The sequence below is a fragment of the Bicyclus anynana genome, chromosome 11, assembly GCF_947172395.1.
Source record: "Bicyclus anynana chromosome 11, ilBicAnyn1.1, whole genome shotgun sequence".
NCBI lineage: Eukaryota > Metazoa > Arthropoda > Insecta > Lepidoptera > Nymphalidae > Bicyclus > Bicyclus anynana.
This window is the reverse complement of record NC_069093.1, coordinates 1,962,263-1,976,408: the sequence shown is the minus strand read 5'-3', so window position 1 is coordinate 1,976,408 and position 14,146 is coordinate 1,962,263. Positions and strand designations below refer to the sequence as shown.

The 14,146-nt window shown below is 35.9% G+C and overlaps 5 protein-coding genes across 7 annotated transcripts; 3 read left to right on the top strand and 2 right to left on the bottom strand.

The window, feature by feature from the left end:
• The first annotated feature begins 152 nt into the window (after window positions 1-152).
• Window positions 153-2,319, top strand: LOC112056554 (ATP-dependent DNA helicase Q1-like). Its single transcript, XM_024096991.2, has one exon. The coding sequence runs from the start codon at window positions 249-251 to the stop codon at window positions 2,172-2,174; it is 1,926 nt and encodes a 641-aa protein (XP_023952759.2). The 5' UTR covers window positions 153-248; the 3' UTR covers window positions 2,175-2,319.
• On the bottom strand, window positions 2,202-6,557 carry LOC112056555 (UPF0193 protein EVG1 homolog). 2 transcript variants are annotated; one of them, XM_024096992.2, is made up of 5 exons: window positions 5,468-5,729; window positions 4,596-4,782; window positions 3,825-3,985; window positions 2,910-3,125; window positions 2,202-2,481 (listed from the first exon to the last, which is right to left on the bottom strand). In XM_024096992.2, the coding sequence occupies exons 1-5, from the start codon at window positions 5,589-5,591 to the stop codon at window positions 2,339-2,341; spliced, it is 831 nt and encodes a 276-aa protein (XP_023952760.2). In that variant the 5' UTR covers window positions 5,592-5,729; the 3' UTR covers window positions 2,202-2,338. The 2 variants fall into 2 exon arrangements, with proteins under 2 accessions (XP_023952760.2, XP_023952761.2); XM_024096993.2 differs by lacking the exon at window positions 5,468-5,729 and adding an exon at window positions 6,313-6,557 and having other exon boundaries at window positions 2,203-2,481.
• Window positions 6,558-6,993: 436 nt separating this feature from the next.
• Window positions 6,994-9,669, top strand: LOC112056559 (uncharacterized). The gene is made up of 3 exons (XM_052884419.1): window positions 6,994-7,179; window positions 8,234-8,454; window positions 9,397-9,669. The coding sequence occupies exons 1-3, from the start codon at window positions 7,095-7,097 to the stop codon at window positions 9,667-9,669; spliced, it is 579 nt and encodes a 192-aa protein (XP_052740379.1). The 5' UTR covers window positions 6,994-7,094.
• A 244-nt stretch (window positions 9,670-9,913) lies between these two features.
• On the top strand, window positions 9,914-11,191 carry LOC112056551 (uncharacterized). Its single transcript, XM_024096986.2, has 2 exons — window positions 9,914-10,381; window positions 10,743-11,191. Exons 1-2 carry the CDS (start codon window positions 10,356-10,358, stop codon window positions 11,125-11,127), a joined length of 411 nt encoding a protein of 136 aa, XP_023952754.1. The 5' UTR covers window positions 9,914-10,355; the 3' UTR covers window positions 11,128-11,191.
• A 1,384-nt stretch (window positions 11,192-12,575) lies between these two features.
• On the bottom strand, window positions 12,576-13,912 carry LOC112056552 (histone H3.3A). 2 transcript variants are annotated; one of them, XM_024096989.2, is made up of 3 exons: window positions 13,763-13,912; window positions 13,235-13,522; window positions 12,576-13,144 (listed from the first exon to the last, which is right to left on the bottom strand). In XM_024096989.2, the coding sequence occupies exons 2-3, from the start codon at window positions 13,514-13,516 to the stop codon at window positions 13,016-13,018; spliced, it is 411 nt and encodes a 136-aa protein (XP_023952757.1). In that variant the 5' UTR covers window positions 13,517-13,522; window positions 13,763-13,912; the 3' UTR covers window positions 12,576-13,015. The 2 variants fall into 2 exon arrangements, with proteins under 2 accessions (XP_023952757.1, XP_023952756.1); XM_024096988.2 differs by having other exon boundaries at window positions 13,665-13,825.
• Between the last annotated feature and the right edge of the window lie 234 nt (window positions 13,913-14,146).

Sequence of the window (14,146 nt, the reverse complement as noted above, 5' to 3'; positions counted from 1 at the left end):
AATTTTCCATCATTCATTATTGTTAAATTAAAAATATACGATGTTAATTTAATTTAACAACAAATTGTAACGGACAAAATGTACTTTCAAACTAAACAAAACATAGACAATGCTTTCTTATCTGTACCTATTTTCATACTGACAAATGACAATGACATTGACATTACCAGACAGCTGTTCGGAAGTTGTTGAGATTTGGGTTGTTGTTTACTTTCTTTTTCACATAAAATAAAACTAAAACATAAATAATGAAAAGGATCGAAGATCTAGAACGAGATATTAAAAATGTCGATAAGGAGCTTACAAAAGTCGACGCTGAGATAGCCAAATGGAAAAATATACAGCGACAACTACACGAAAAAAAAGGTTCTTTAAAAAAATCTATAGACAAATTGATATCGGACTCGTTAGCCAGCGTCGATTGGAGTGGTACTACTTACGAATGGTCGGAGGATGTTAATAGGACGCTTAAGGATGTTTTCAAGATGAATTCATTTAGACCGAAGCAACTAAGTGCGATCAATTCGTCGCTAAGTGGACAACACGCTTTAGTGGTTATGCCGACAGGTGCCGGCAAAAGTCTCTGCTACCAGCTCCCCGCGCTCGTTAAACCCGGCATCACTCTTGTCATATCCCCCCTAGTGTCACTTATGGAAGATCAGGTAAGATCTCTAACTAACAAAAACGTTCCAGCAATGCTCATGACAAGCACCAGCGCCAAAGAAGACTCCAACGCTGCTTTAAACGCATTGAAAGACAAAAACACCAAGACAAAACTATTGTACGTCACTCCAGAAAGACTTGCTAAAAGTAAACGATTTATGGCCAACCTACAGAAATGTCATGCTGATGGAAGACTACAAAGAATTGCTATTGACGAAGTTCACTGCTGTTCTCAATGGGGCCATGATTTCAGACCGGACTATAAATACCTTGGCATATTATCTAACATGTTTCAAAAAGTACCAATACTTGGTTTAACAGCTACGGCAACTGCCCATGTATTATCTGATGTACAAAAAATACTCAATATATCAGGCTGTTTAATAATCAAATCTACTTTTAATAGACCTAATTTATTTTACAAAATATTAGAAAAGCCCACATCCCAGGAAGAGTGTTTAACTATTCTTGAAAAACTCCTTAAATATAGATATAATGGTGAAAGTGGTATAATTTACACTAACAGCATAAAGGATTCAGAAGATATTGCAGAGGGGCTTAGAAAAAGGGGACTTAAAGTGGGCTGTTACCATGCAAATATGGAAGCTAATTCTAGATCAAAGGTTCATTTAAAATGGCATGAGAAATATTACCAAGCAATTGTTGCAACTGTTGCTTTTGGTATGGGCATTGATAAACCTGATGTTAGATTTGTTATTCACCACACAATCAGCAAGTCAATGGAGAATTACTACCAAGAGAGTGGGAGAGCTGGTAGAGATGGCCAAAGAGCAGAATGTGTTACTTTATACAGAATGCAAGACATATTTAAAGTGAGCTCCATGGTTTTCTCCTCTATTGGGAAACTAGAACATTTGTATGGTATGATAAAATATTGTTTAAATGGAACATTTTGTAGAAGACAATTAATAGCTGGTTACTTTGATGAAGATTGGGGTGATGCAGACTGCAACAAAATGTGTGATGTTTGTTTAAATCCAAACACATCAAGTAGAGAAATAAGTTTAGAATTACATTGTAAGACTATATCAAGTATAATTGATAATGCTGAGAGGCAAGACACAAAATTGACTGCTCAAAAGTTACTTGATGCTTGGTTCCTGAAAGGACCTGTTATTTTAAGGCATAAAGGGAAAGAACCCAACTTTTCTAGAACAATAGGTGAAGATGTTATAGCTTTTTTGCTAGTTGAAGGATATTTAATAGAAGATTTTCATTTTACTGCCTATTCTACAATATCTTACATAAAAAAAGGACCTAACATGGACTCAATTGATGATGCAAATTTTGTTTTAAAAATGCCAGTCAGAAAATTTACAGAATTCCATTTAGATAGGCCTGCACCAAAAGATGAAGAAATTGTTGTAAATATAATAAATGATGATAAAATTGAAAATGTAAATAAATCTAAGAAAAGAAAGTCTTCTGTTGAAAAGAATGTAAAAAAATCAAAAATGATTGTTATTGATGATGACAGTGATAATGATTAAAATCATTTGGTTATCTTTATTTTTAATATCTCTGAAATTTTAGAAATGGTTGATAGCTCGTAAGGAAACATGGTTTATTTTAATAATTTAATTTACCTCTATAAAGAGATCACCACTTTTTAATAAAATGAACAATTCATTAAAATTTGCAAATTTTCGATGATTCAAACTCGACGCCTCGGTGAATATTGCAATGGCGATAGTTTCTCGTATTCTGCAACATTCTCCTCTTGCTTTCTTTGTTTGGTTGTTCTTTTCTTAGTTGATTTTTGATCTCTCTGAATAACTTTGCTTTCATTTGTAGATACTGAAATAGAATAAGGAAGGCACATTGATATTATTTCTTTATTGACATAATGATGATAATTTAATCTGACACATTTATTCCTTTCAAAAACAATGTGAATCATGAAGTCCGAAAGTTTCATGTCTCTTGTCTCTATTACTTGCATAAAGACTTCTCTCTTGTCTCTTGTCCCTCTATAACTTGCATAAAGACCTTGGCCTTACTAGAACTGCAGCAAGATCTACTCGTATATTAAAACAGATATCCAAAGCTGTTCTTAGTAGTAGGATCTTACTAAATTTTCTAGGCAGGGAGATCACGAGTAGAGAAGTGGAGTGTTAGTTAACCGTCAAGGATGCCCCTATACCACAAGCTCGGGCTCAGGATTAGCTCGGGAGTTTTTTCTACCGGACGGTGAATCCATGGAATGTCTCTATATACATTTTTACCTGACTTCGAGCTTTTCCCAGAACACTGGCTTTGCAGTACACTGAATCCTGAAGCACTGGATCTAGCCGATGAACATTTACTGTCGACGCCCAAAGCATCCAAAGCCCTCAAACGTTCAGCGATCTGGTCTTGTATGAGTTCTCGGTGTGGGCCCGCGTGACCCAACACCTCCATCTCTGCTAGCCATTCGGCGCGTTCGCGTATTTGTGTTAATACTGGAATTGAGGAAATGCTGTAGTTAGCTTTTGTATAGTAATAGTTGACGGAACAAGCAGGTAAGCCTGATGTTAAGTGGGAACTGAAAAACGAGCCTAATGGCAGGCGTTCGCATCGGATTTTACGTATTTATATTTTTACGGTAGATTCGTGTGACCCCTACGATGCGGATCAGCAGATGCACTTTTAAATACAAAGTATACTATAATCCGTTTGATGCAATGCGTCCAATACGTACTATGCGGATCTGTAGACTCCTACGAGTACCATAACGAAGCAAGACTTCTTCGGGACACTCGATAGAGAGACGTCCTGCTATATCTACACTGACACACTAACTTGCCTTCATCAACCTGAGCCATAGGAATTAAGTCTCATGACTGCAATTACACTGGCCCTACCATACCTTTTCGGGTACTTCTCCGCGGCTATTTGCTTCGAGTGGTAACAGAAGTCCTGGCTCAATTTTTACGCAAACGATCAGATTGGCTGTCCAACGCGGAAATACAGCCAATATTCTTGTCATTTCACGTCATTCTACGTGGGCATTGCATTCTTATCGTTGTCAATCAATACAAAATCACCATACCGTTGCTCCTTGGCGGCAGAAATTATATTAAGAACAAGAACTACCCTCATAAATTCCCTAGATACGAGTACCTACTCGTAATCATCTGGAATGGTCCCGGGTAACTTACTATCGTTCCACTGCTCCTTTTTGGTGGGTAACTTTGGACCAGGCTTCGCCAAGGCTTTTGGGGGAGCTGGTGGTTTTTGCTCAGCGTCTCCATACGTCATTCTGTTAGCCAGTTGTTCTTTTAACTTGTCCCTGTCTTCACCGCGTTTAACTGGACGATAGCTAAGTGAAAAAGTAAAGTTTTGCGAGATATTAGTTAATGCATGACTGTGTTGGCACCGCCTTCAAAGTGATCAGAAGGTAGCACATACAATGTTATTTTTCGCTTTTTAGTTTATTTGTGTGATTTTGAAGTCGGTTAATTTTTTTTGTTAAAAAGATTTAATTTTTCTGTTTTTAGTGTGTCCTAGCATTTAATTTTCATAAATATCAGTTCAGTAATTTTGTGTTAAAATGAAAATAGCGAAATGGCCCGTACTGTAGCGCTTTCGTTCAGTGAACGAAATCGCGACGATACGGCCAATTTCGTTAGAGTCTTTTATTACCTGTATATACCCGGGTCAAAATCAACGCACTCCCTGCACCATAGGTAAAGAAAAACGCCTCTATTAGAAATTCGCGCACGTCGCGTTCATCTCTTCGTTTTAAATATAGACAAACGAAAAGAAAGAAATTTCTTTTATTTTTCTTTACCATTTAGGCGCCCTCTAGGATTTAGCGCTTGGGGCGACCGCTCCGTTCGCCGTATAGACGGGCCAATAAATAAATCATTATACAATCATGATGAACTTCCGCAAAGTAACGCCTGCTTCTATCCAATATCAATACATACTGGTCAACGTCAAGCACTTCAGACTCCCGTATGGCAGACAACGAGCGGCGGCACGAGGTGCGTGGCCGGACGATAGATTTCTCTTCTTGCGATGTTCTAGCGGGAGTCTCGACGGTTTTCTCCTCGCGTAGTTTGAAAGCTGCCTTCCGACGTTGAGCGAGAGTTAACTTTGATTCTTCTAGTAACACTGAGAGACGTAGAAAAGTGGAAGTTAATGATTTTACTTGTATTCCCACCATAACATGTCCTGAAACTCGTTGAAGTAGTTAAATCAACGTATGCCATGCAGTTTTGCGGTATTTTAACAGTCGCATTTTACGCTTAGAAATTTGATTACTTCATAGCTTCAAGGGACTGTAGACCGGAGTATATGGTTGTAAAAACTCGATTCCTGCACGCGTTCCCGAGATAAAGTCTTTATAGATAGAAGCACAACAAAGTGCCTAGTCCTAATAACGCTTCCGTTTCTATTCTTTTGAGGTATGGTGTATGGAACTTTACGCGCTAGAGATCGACAAACCAATGTGACCTCAGTAAGACTAATTTATATTATTTGTACGTGACATATTATATTATAATACTCAAATAATGAAGATATCTATGCTGAAACAGTATTTGTACAGTAAGATTACGAAGCAAACTATACAAGATTTTAGGTATCAGCGGTAACGGAGAGAAGCGGCGGCAGGGCATTATCACGCACGCGCCTCCCTCCCACCCGAAGTCTTTTCACGTCTTGGTTTTATCTTAACGTACCTACTTTAAGCACAATCTGCGCATAGCGACAGCCACAGTTCATTTCAGAGATGCCTTAAAGTTTATATCTATGTGCTCTTAATCTCGAGACATTAAGATCACGTAGATCAACGCACCCTTAAGTAACTCCTGCTGAGCTGAAGACGGTTCTGAGATTCTCGAATGAAATATTCCACCGTGTGGAACGCTTTTACTGGGCCAAGTAATGTTGACAAATCCATGAGCGTCAGGAGTTTGCATTTGCACTGTTGTAAATCTTTCTTAAATTGCCCGATATTTGTCTATTTTCTAAAAAAATCTAATAGATATTTTGTTGTTAAACCTCACGCACTCACGCAGGTTGTTTTGTTTGTGTTACCCGGGCAACGTTGAACGTAGACGTACCATACCATACCATAGATTAGTAATATTTATCTAAAACGTAGTGATTATATACTCTTTGATTTATCTTATGCTTACGAGTTACTTAATATACTCCAAGGAAAAGAAGTGAATGTACATACACAAAAAAAGTTTAACATTGCGTTTAACAACAGCGATAATATTTCCGCAAACGGAATATTTTAGAACTAAAACAGCGGCAACTTTAAATGGAGATTTAGCTTTTAATTTTTTTTTCATCAAGGTACACTTACTTACTTTTAAAATAGTTTAAGAAACCAATATTAAAATAATCACTTTGCCTACTGGGTGGTGCCATTGAACCCAATTTGGATCAAAAACTCAAGACATTTTCGGCTAATACAGACAAATTGGGCTCTCTTAATTCTCATATAGCTTTTTCGATTCTAAAGCATTGCCTTTTTGTGCCTATGAACGTTCACCGTTATAGCCCAATTTGGAAATTTCCTAGACAACTCGAAAATATGGATGCCACCTTAAATCACACAATCACAAATCACACTTGAAAAATAAATAATTTGCATTTTGATGCCGCAGTCTTGGAACTAGACTACTTTACCGATCAAATACGGTGCCATCGGCGTGCGAAAAATTTCCAGTGCTGCTCTTCCGGCTTCTCTTTCCTCTGTGCATAGTAAAAAAGAGTTAAGTTCTCGTATTCTTCATTCCAATTTAGTTTGCTTAACCTATGCCACAGAGGCTCTAGAGAGTTGGAAGGTCAGATGTCGCAACGTTGACATCCCAAAGGAACGTTCTACACAGACTACACTAAACCTTTGGGATACTCCATTGGTTCAGCTGACACATGAAAATTTAGTTCAAAATCTTACAAGTGCTGTGCTGCATAAATTAATGTACGATTTTCGCTTACTGTCAGATTTCCGTACCTACTAATTTATTTTCGCAACCAACACATGCATAATCTCCTATGTCCAAAGTCTTTGTACTGAAGTTTCGGGCACGTGCTATTACAAAAAGGAAGCATATATAATTTTTTTTTAATTTTTTATTATTAATATAGTTATTTATTTAATAATATAATTAAAAGTACTAATAGTTTGTTTTTTATAATAATTTATTTAAAACAAATATTTATTTGCAATAATAAATGGCTGAGATATTTTTTAAAACTTTAATAATAAATAGAACCCCCAGCCATAGAATATGACATATAAAAAAATATTAAGTAAAATTAAATTAAATTTAGTAAAATTCCCGCTAAATTTTTTAAACTCTAGTAGAAGTTTAAAAAATTCTTATTTTCTTAATCTGTTTTTATTTTGTGAAGTTTAACTAACGTTACCAAACAATTCGTACGTAAATTAAAATATTCTAAAAACAATGGAAGATATAGCTAACTCTAGTATTGAAAAGATAAGACTTGAAGAAATAGAAAAACAAACGAAACTAAGAGAAAAACGTGAAAGTAAGATCTTATAATTTTAATAACAACTTAATATGTTCTACTGCCTCCGTAGCTACTGTTGTTAAATTGGTGTTGTAGTCTAGCAATTGTTTATCCAGATGACCAGATGTATGACAGGTACGTGATAACGTAGGTTGATAACGAATAGACCGATTTTGATGTTGTTTTTAGTTCAAAAGCTTTCACATCGTGAACCATCGTAAGATGAAGATAGGATAACCATATTTAAGAAGGAAAGAATTTCTGACATAAAAATTCATCATCATCATCATTATCATTATCACCTGATAGACGTCAATATGGCGTCTTGCATGGACTTGTTACGAACGCGGTACCTACAGTACGTTGCAACGCCAGTAATGTTCCAGTGCTCTGCTTTCGGCGACCTTCTAGCGGCATGTGCCCACTCAGCACTCTACATCTATCGATTCCTACCTACCTGAAGTCATGTAAGACGTCTAGCACATGAGTCATGACTATAAAGATGAAGGCATGCATGAGAATTAATTCGGATTCGATTCGATCTTGGTTCACACTTTAGTTTTAGTTAGTTATAATTTAATTTTGTAATAATTATTATATTGCGAAATTTCTATTTAAATAAGTGTAAAATCATACGCATTTGCATTCTTCAATCCCCTAGCTAACCCAAAACGTAAGTGACTTCCAAACAAAACGGTCTCGAGCCGCCAGCATCCAGCGGCTCCATGCAACCCGCTTGATGTCTTTGGTTTACCTAGTGGGGGGTCGATCAACACTGCGCTTTCCGGTGCGGGTCGCCATTCCAGCACCTTAGGACCCCAACGTCCATCGACTCTTCGAACTATGTGGCCTGCCCATTGCCACTTCAGCTTCACGACTCGCTGAGCTATGTCAGTGACTTTGGTTCAATTGCGGATCTCCTCATTTCTGATTCGATCACGCAGAGAAACTCCAAGCATAGCTCGCATCGCCCGCTGAGTGACTTGAGCCTTCTAATAAGCATTATTGTAGGTAAATTCACGAGTCTTGGGACATTTTCAAATTTTAACTGATAATTTATTTGTTTCCATAGTGGAAAATAAAATATCATCACTCAATAAAGCCATTCGTGATGCTACAGCACAGTCTGAGAAATTAGAGCTGGAGCGAGAACAATTGATTAAGGTCACTGATGCGCTGCGTAAACAGAAACTGTTGGAAGAATGTCGCCGCGACACCTTGTCCGCGCAATTCAATTCATTAAAGGACGAGTTGAAACAGTTGCGTGCTAAATCTGTAAGTAATCATCTTCATCATATCAGCCGATGACGTCCACTGCAGGACTGCCTTTTGTAGGGACTTCCAAACATCACGAGCCTGAGCTAATCATATTAGTTCGAATATAGGTACCTAATACGTTATCTATATATATAAAAATGAATTGCTGTTCGTTAGTCTCGCTAGAGCGGATTTATCTCATCTTGGTCTTGAAATGTTCGTGGAGGTATAGAGAAGGTCTAAAAGGTGAGAAAAACTAGAATAATTGCCGGGAAAACCATAAAAACAACCGTTTTCTATTTCTCATACAAATGTTTAAGAGTCGAGCAGAAGAAGTAGGGGTAGGGTGGGGTAGGGTAGGGTTAGAGTAGGGATAGGGAAGAAGTGCACATAAGTCAAAGCGAAGCTTGACCGGGTCCGCTAGTTTAAGATATAATCGATTTTATATTTAATCCATAACCGTATTTAGAATTGAATCATCTCAAACTAATTTAGTTTTATTTTACATCTTTGGAGTAGGTTCATCATTATCAACCCATATTCGGCTCACTGCTAAACTCGAGTCTCCTCTCAGAATGAGAGGGGTTAGGCCAATAGTCTACCACGCTGGCCCAATGCGGATTGGCAGACTTCACACACGCAGAGAATTATGAAAATTCACAGGTATGCAGGTTTCCTCGCGATGTTTTTCCTTCACCGTTTGAGACGCGTGATATTTAATTTCTATTATTAGTTTCGCTTACCTACTCAATGCATGTTACAAGTAGTGTCTGTCTATGATTTCAAAATAACTATGTATTAATGAGTTCCTATTTACCCAATACTAAAACATAATCAATCTTTAACAAATTTTGTACCGGCTGGACCGATTTTAATGAGAATTGCGGGACTTCTGAAAGACTGATTTTCACGTAGACGCAGTCGCGGGCGTCCACTAGTATTTAATCTTGTTTTTCTACAACTATTACTTCCCTTTAGAATAAAATGGTTTCTGAGGTTTGGGAAATGCGATCAGAATTTTGCAAAGAAATCTACGCTACTTCTGACGCCTGTGATATTCAAACCCTACTGATGAAGCCGGGTTGTACGAAACCAGTGTACCGAAACATACATAAGAAGGAACATAACGTGCCTACAAGCTCGGAGAGTGAAACTAGGTTACAGAAAGCCATTGAACGACGTAAAAAGTCATTGGCAGAGCGAGATCGTTTGCTCATAGAACCTGATGCTGGAGAAGAATTTCTGCGGTAATTTAGATATCTTCTCACGTTATGAAAGATGCTTAATAGTTAAGTAGATAGTAGTTCCAATGTTTATTTTTTATTACTTTTTTTTTATTGAGAAATACAATAAGGAACTTAAGCTAACTTATCCTAATAACTATACAAATCATGCCCACGTGGAATGGTGGCAAGAATACTGGCTGCATTTCCGCGTTGGAGAGCCAGGCTGATCCTTTGCGCAAAAAATGAGCCAGCCCTTCTGTCACCAGTCGAAGCAACAAGCCGCGGTGAAATGATAATTATTATTATTTATATACATTAAAGGTACTTTCAGAGAATGTAGGTACATTGTAAACCAATTTTTATTTGCAGATTAAAAAATGCCTTGAATTATGCTTTAAAAAAAGCAGCTCATTGAGAAGAAAGCAATGATTTAAAATATTATAAGGTAAAAATAAATTAAACCGACAAAAATGTACGGTTTGTTATTAATATTCTCGGTCTACGATTTAATCATTCTAAGTTACTTGTCTTTGATCCTGCCCAATTTTCAAATCTGGTAATACTAAGAACCACAGACAACTTTAGAACAAGACAAAAAATGTCAAAACATTATTTTGATTTTTGACAATGACATTGACAAATGTGGTGTAATTTTAAAAAACAAATATTTTTTTTCACATTTTTGGCTACAATTTAATATTTATACATAAAATGAATAGGAATTTATTAATTTTAAGGTATAGTCAATATTTTAATAACATCAACAGGAATTTAAATAACATCATTGTATTACACAATATTTTTATATCACTGTAAATACAAGTCATAAAATTAATTTACACTTCTTGTTGGATTTCCCATTTCTCACGACCAGAATATGACACCACTAATTGTAATAATGATAAGTTATTAGACAAAAACAGATAATGAGTCATATTAAAACAACATGATTCATTATTAAGTAATTAAACACTTAGATATAAGTTGTCCATAAATCCCCTTTTTAGAAGGACTGAGGCCTGGCTTTGTGTGGACCGTTAACGTTAAAGATGATTATGTAATGAGCGGTAATGTTAGAATAAAATTTTAATTTTTCAGAAATTTCATAAAACAGAACAAGTTTCATCGGCCCTTCAGTACAGAGATACAAGAAAATGAACCTATAAAATTTTCCACTAGTAATGCGGCCAAAAAAAAAGTACCCATAATTAATAAAAATAAAAGGGCACAGAGCATGCCTTGGTACCAACCATACAGTGTTGTAGGCAGTGTGGCTGTTTTTTTAATTTACTTTTGCATTCTGAGGGAAGAAAACGATGTTGATAAGGAGTTTACCAAGACATTGTATGAGAGGATTAAGGGTTTAGAGAAACAGCAATTGTTGCAAAGCTATAAATTTAATAAAGAGAATGGACTCAGTGTTGCAGAAATTGAAATGAGACTTCAAGAAATAGAAGTTGAAGAAGCAAAACTTGTAGTGTAGTACTTTAAGATAAAATGTTGATTTAGTAGGTCTAATTATTTATATTAAACAAAATTACAAACTATTTTGTATTTTATTATCTTAAAATGTCTTTCTAACTCTTATTGCTGACCAGTATTAAATAATGTACCTACTAGCTGTTCACAACAAGTATTGCAACATTTTTGGTCAAGAACCTTCAAGAATGTAAACAGAATTACTAAGTTACTGACCAGTTGCATCACATGTAGTTATTGTAGGCAATTAGCAGTCTGATTTATTCAGTGAAAATCCCATTAAAATTGGTTCAGCTGTTTTAAAGATTAGCCCAGACACAAAAATTGGGTGTTGTTTTTTGGGATCATAGTCATTGTTTTGAAATAAATCTTCAATTTTATGTATACTATAAATATAAAGAGGAAAGATTTAATTGTTTGTTTGCATTGAATAGGCTCAGAAACTATTGAACTGATTTGTAAAACTCTTACTTGTTGGAAAGCTACACAGGGCTTGATACGGAGCAGCAAAAATGAGAAGCTGTAAAAATTAAGTGCATCAAAATTTACTAATTCCCTAGGAAACCTATTTTATTTCTTTCAACTATATATTATATATATATTATAGTTTAGTATTTATACATAACAAATTAGGCTCAAAAAACTATACTATTCTAACAATATACTAATATAATATTTAGAAAAAGTATTTTTAATTAAAGGGCGGCAAAGTTATTCCTACAGGGAACACAAACTATGCAGGTAAAACCGTGTGGTGTTCGCTAGTTTATATGCATGTATATAAAATTGAATAAGTACACTGACAAGAATTTTTTTGTTTACTGTAAAATGTTTTCTTTAAAAGCATTATAGATAAATATAACATGAAACAAACAAAAACTTGAATTGATATTTATGGGAATAGACATTATAATAGTTAGATGAAATTAATGGTAATTTGTTACAGTTGGTCAATGCAAGACTTATTACTAGTACATCCTGTGATTTAATCTATGTGAATTTGATTTTTACATTTCCCACTGCAATCATAGATTTTTACGGGATTATAAGTAGCCTATTTACTGCTCAGTGGACCAATTTACGTTTATATCAAGTCACATCCAAACCAGTTTTGCAGTTGAAAAAGTAACAGACATACTTTCAGTATCCTGTCTATAATATTGGTATGGGAATAAGGATGACTAGCTGACGCCGCGCGGTCCCTGTTCCCGTAGGAATACGGGAATAATATATAGCCTATAGCCTTCCTCGATAAATGGGCTATCTAACACTGATAGAATTTTTCAAATCGGACCTGTAGTTCCTGAGATTAGCCCGTTCAATCAAACAAACTCTTCAGCTTTATAATATTAGTATAGATTGCAATTCATCTTTCCAGTCGGCTAGTAATTATTATTTTTGTATCAAAACATATCCCTAAAATGTGGTGAAGGAAGTGAAGATAAAATGCAATTAAATCTAAATTTTGTTTATTTAACACCAAATTATCTCAATACACACATAGTGAACCAAAAACTCCAAATATGGGTGTTGTCATTCATATAGTGGTTACAAATATTGCCTATTATTCTATACCTAGACATACAACAATATTCTAGTCCATGCTGTAGTACAAGATGTCACTAAGAATTTCATATTAAAGTCGGAGATGTTAATCAACTATCATCTGGCAAGTAAACTTGGTGATTTGAATCAGCAATATCTCATACATACAACATAGCACAACTTACAAAATAAGAAGTATAAAAAAGAATTCAGTTCTGATACTGCCTTACGCTAATGATTAATTATAAGAATGTGAGTTTAATGTGAAGTGGAAAAAAAATGATATAGAATTTAAGTCTATTCGAATTACACATAATTTACGAATAAAGTTACAAACTAAGGCTAACTTAAGCGCGCTCCCCACGGATTCGTCTTGCCAGCTGGATATCTTTAGGCATGATGGTTACACGTTTTGCGTGGATGGCGCACAGATTCGTGTCTTCAAAGAGGCCCACGAGATACGCCTCACTGGCTTCCTGGCAGGAACAAAAATATATTCGTTATAAAAACTGTTTTACAAACTATTCATAGGCAGATGAAAGACAAAGATGACGCAATAATCTCACCTGCAGAGCTCCGATAGCGGCGGACTGGAACCGAAGGTCGGTCTTGAAATCTTGAGCGATTTCTCTCACCAGCCGCTGGAACGGCAGTTTACGGATGAGCAACTCGGTGGATTTCTGGTAACGACGGATTTCTCGGAGCGCCACGGTACCAGGACGATAACGATGGGGCTTCTTTACGCCACCAGTGCTAGGCGCTGATTTTCGCGCTGCTTTTGTGGCCAACTGTTTACGGGGAGCTTTTCCTCCCGTGGATTTACGCGCAGTCTGCTTTGTACGAGCCATTGTTCACTGAAACATGAAAATCGAAATGAGTAAAAAGAAAATTGTTTGCGTTTCAACAATGTTGCGAATGCGAATTTGTTGGTAGTTAAAATTTGATATTTGGACTAGAAAGTCGTGCAGTACGGCTATTATTTATGAAAATACATACCCCGAATAGATTTTGCAAGATAACACAATTGTTATTATCAATCAACAAAGTAATGTTTATATTATAATTTTAAACAGAGAGCTAACAACAACGATCACCTGCTCAAGTTCACTTCACTTCAAGTCAAGATGGCGCCGAGAGAATGGCGGGCTCACAGTGACGCTGTTATTCGCTGACTGGATTGGTTAACCTCATTTAGAATTGGATCAATTCATTGGAGCAAATGCAGAGTTTGTGATTGGACACAATATCTGTGACTTGGATTGACTTCTGCTATTGGCTAATCGTCAGTCTGGTGTTGCTATATACATCACAGAAAATGCTTAATCAGAGACAAAATGTTACAAGGTTTTAGCACCATTTTACAAATTAAACCCTTGTTTTGTATATTAAATCTATGATTAAATCATTCAATTTTCAAAAAATATCAAAGATAAATATTTAATATATTATTAAAGGGATAGAATAATAATTATATTTAA